This window comes from Piliocolobus tephrosceles, chromosome 21, assembly GCF_002776525.5.
Source record: "Piliocolobus tephrosceles isolate RC106 chromosome 21, ASM277652v3, whole genome shotgun sequence".
Classification (NCBI taxonomy): Eukaryota; Metazoa; Chordata; class Mammalia; order Primates; family Cercopithecidae; genus Piliocolobus; species Piliocolobus tephrosceles.
This window is the reverse complement of record NC_045454.1, coordinates 51,385,117-51,388,494: the sequence shown is the minus strand read 5'-3', so window position 1 is coordinate 51,388,494 and position 3,378 is coordinate 51,385,117. Positions and strand designations below refer to the sequence as shown.

The following is a 3,378-nucleotide window of genomic DNA, read 5'->3' as shown; positions in this document are numbered from 1 at the left end:
AGGAAGGAAAGGGCCAGGTGCGGTGGTTAATGCCTATAATCCCAGAACTTTGGGAGGCCAAGGAGGGAAGATTGCTTGAGGCCAGGGTTCAAGGCTGCAGTGAGCTACAATCGCGCCACTGTACTCTAGCCTGGTCAACGTACGGAGACCCTGTCTCAAAACAAACAACAACAAAAGGAACCACAGCAGGAGAGGATTCTTGGCCATGGTGAGCCATTTTCTGGGGTTAGACATTACTGCCGACCCACGGCCGCTCCCTGCTGCTCCCACTGCCTGGGGTCCCTGGGCCTGGGGAAACTCCTTCTCCATGGCCGGCTGCATTCTCCATAGGCTGATGTCCGGGGACCCCAAGCAGAAACCACCCGAGCCCTGGGGCCTTGGGCCCACCCTGCTTCAGAGGAGGCGACAGACTAAACACCTTCTAGCAACCTTTATTCGCAAACTCTGAGGTTGGACGAGGTGCCCGAGACGGACAGTGTCACGTTTCTCTCCCCCCACTTTCCCCTGGCTTCTGGGGTGCTCCAGCCTCTCCCCCCAGCCCACTCCCACCCAAACCCAAAATGCATAGGAGACTTCTCTCTCTTCCCCCTAGGCTGCGGGGTTCCATGGGGCCCATGCCAGGCAGGCCGGGCATCGGGGGCTGGTGCTTGCTCCTCTGGGCCAGCCTGGGGAGGCAGCAGGGCAACAGTGCCTGTCAGGGACCCAGGTGGGGACAAGGTCGCTTTCTGAGCTGACAACTCGGGTTCCAGCTGGCAGCCGGACCTGGGGTTTGGTGGGCGTGGCCCTGGCACGGGAGAGCCAGGTCTATGGTGGGAGGTCCATGGACATACTGCAGAGGACAAGGCCTCCGAGGGTCATGGCCAGGAGGCCCAGAACCATGGCTGAGGCTGGGCAGCGGTGCTGGGGGCAGGCGGCAGCTCTAAGCCAGGGGCGGCTGTCGGGGGTGGTGGGTCCCAAGCAGGAGCCCTGCTGCTGGTCCAGTGTGGAGGATGGGGGACAGGAGGTGCAGTCCTTCAGGGAGCCGCCACGGCAGGTGTAGCAGGAGGAGTGGCAACTGGAGCAGACCCTCAGCGCGAGCGCCGCCGTGTGCCCAGGCCTGGCAGTCACCAGCCTTGTGTGGTTGAAGAACCGCGGGGGGCAGTAGGCCAGGCAGAGCCGTCCCAGGATGTAGGCGGGGCCGTCACATACTGCTCAGGGACACGGATGCAAAGACCCGTGAGCTCACTATCCGTGGCCTGTTGCCCGCCACCCGCCCACCCGGGGCCACATGCACGCTGCCCACGGTGGCCACCGCCACCTCCCAGCAGTGGGCCCTGCAGCGCCGGCACTCACCCTGGCACAGCCCCTCAGTGTCCCGCTGCACACACGCGCTGCTGGTCACCTGGGGGCCTGTAGGCCGCGCTGTCATGTCCTCGGCTGTCCCATAGAGCAGCAGCGTGTAGCGGTACAACATCCCTGGGCAGGGGTCGCGGGTGGGTACAGGAGGAGGAGGAGGCTCTTGGAGGCCTGGTCCTGGTAGTCCCCGGGCTCCCTCTCCTGCAGCTCCCACCCGGGGCCCCAGACTGGTCCACATGTCTCAGGGAATTGCACGCCTACTGTGCACCTGTCACTGGACTCCGACATCTCCCGGGTGACAACACACCTACTGTGCATCTGTCACTGCACACCTACTGTGTACCTGTCACTGCACACCATCTCCCGCGTGACTGCACGCCTACTGTGTGCATGTTCTCTTGGAGAAGGCCACTGGGAACCCCTTGTGCAGTGGGGTCACCAAGGCTAACTCCAGAGCCCCTGGGGGGAGGTTGGAGAGCCAAGCCCCGCCCACCACGGTCCTGCCCCGCCCACCACAGCCCCGCCCTGCCCTCACCCGTGTTGAAATAGTAGCCCTTGTTCTCCAGGCCCAGGGTCCACACGCCTTGTGGGTTCTCATCCCAGAAGTGAGTGGACATGAAGACCCAGTTTTTGTAGCCTTCAGTGCTGACGTCCAAGGGTCTGCGACAAAAGGGCGGGTGGGGGTGGGGGTGTCAAGAGGGATGGCTTTGTGAAGCCTGCAGAGCCCCACGAAGTGTCTGATCGCACGTGCTGGTGGCCGGGCGTCCTCTGGGTGTGGGTGGGGGCATGACTCGGGGGTCCCATCCACTAGGCTGCCGTGTGACTCCTGTGGGCCTGGCCCCTCGTCGTGAGGACACTCCGGATAGATGGCAGCGTTTACCCACAGGGCGTGAGGCCGCCCCTCCCCTCTGCGGGCCACTCACCGTATGGCCACGAGTGTGGAGCGCGTGCCCATGGGGCTGGTGAGTGAGATCTCCAGGTCTCCGCGCCGGCTGTAGGACAGCGTCAGCTGTACCTGCACGTGCTCCAGCGAGCGGATGGAGTTGTGGCGGCCGGCGCAGGCCGATACGTTTTTCCTGATGTAGATCAGCGGCAGGATGGGGCTGGGGGGGTCGAGGGGTGAGGACCCTCCTGCGGCCTGCTGGGGGGTGGGGGGGCGGCCAGCAGGCGAGGTCGGGGCTCAGAGGTCACGGGGTCCAGCCCTCGTTTTACAGATGGGTAAACTGAGGCTTCAGGCCTGTCCCCCACACCCCCAGCGGTGATAGCGGAGGGGCACGCAGGGGTCTCACGTGGGGCGGTTCTGGACCCGGACGGCACATTTCCTCTGCGGCTGGGTGGGCAGCCAGGTGCGTGCGGTGTCCACCAGCAGCCCGGCGTCCAGCAGCCCGTAGCCGTAGTGATGGCTCACTGCGCGGAAGGGCGGCTGTCACTCGCCCTGTGGGCCCGGGGTCTCCGCCCCCGCCCGGCCCCGCCGCACCTTGGCGCCCTACGCCATTGGTCCTCCAGTCCTCGGCCTGCAGGTGCGCCGGCTTGGACGCGCGGACCACCAGGTGCTGCATGTCTCTCCACGTCAGGAACGGGCTGCGGGGGGCGGGGACGGGTGAGCTGGGGGCTGCGCCTGGGGGCGAGGGCAGGGGGCGGGGCCCCGCAATCACCTACTTGGCCTCCAGCGCTAGCGCGATCATGCCGGCCGCCAGTGGGGCTGAGGCCGAGGTGCCCGTGTGCTGGTCCGTGCACTGGTGATGCAGGTCCGTGGTGACCTGAGGGCAGAGGGGGGCGGGACTCGGGGAACCATGCACAGTGAGAATACAGCCCTTCTTCAAAAAGTACCAAGGACTGGGCGGGCGCGGTGGCTCAGGCCTGTCATCCCAGCACTTTGGGAGGCCGAGGTGGGTGGATCACCGGAGATCAGGAGTTCGAGACCAGCCTGGTCAACATGGTGAAACCTTGTCTCTACTAAAAACACAAAAAAATTACCCGGGCGTGGTGGCAGGCGCCTGTAATCACAGCTACTCGGGAGGCTGAGGCAGGAGAATCGCTTGA

General features: G+C 65.0%; 1 protein-coding gene across 1 annotated transcript in view; it reads right to left on the bottom strand.

The window, feature by feature from the left end:
- Positions 1 to 804: 804 nt before the first annotated feature.
- PCSK4 (proprotein convertase subtilisin/kexin type 4) overlaps positions 805 to 3,378 on the bottom strand; it is a 9,394-nt gene continuing 6,820 nt past the window's right edge. The window contains exons 9-15 of the mRNA XM_026457291.1: positions 2,995 to 3,095; positions 2,813 to 2,916; positions 2,625 to 2,742; positions 2,259 to 2,438; positions 1,871 to 1,995; positions 1,333 to 1,455; positions 805 to 1,187 (exon numbers count right to left, since the gene is read on the bottom strand). Coding sequence (XP_026313076.1) covers positions 805 to 1,187; positions 1,333 to 1,455; positions 1,871 to 1,995; positions 2,259 to 2,438; positions 2,625 to 2,742; positions 2,813 to 2,916; positions 2,995 to 3,095 — 1,134 coding nt within the window. The remainder of the gene's footprint in view (positions 1,188 to 1,332; positions 1,456 to 1,870; positions 1,996 to 2,258; positions 2,439 to 2,624; positions 2,743 to 2,812; positions 2,917 to 2,994; positions 3,096 to 3,378) is intronic.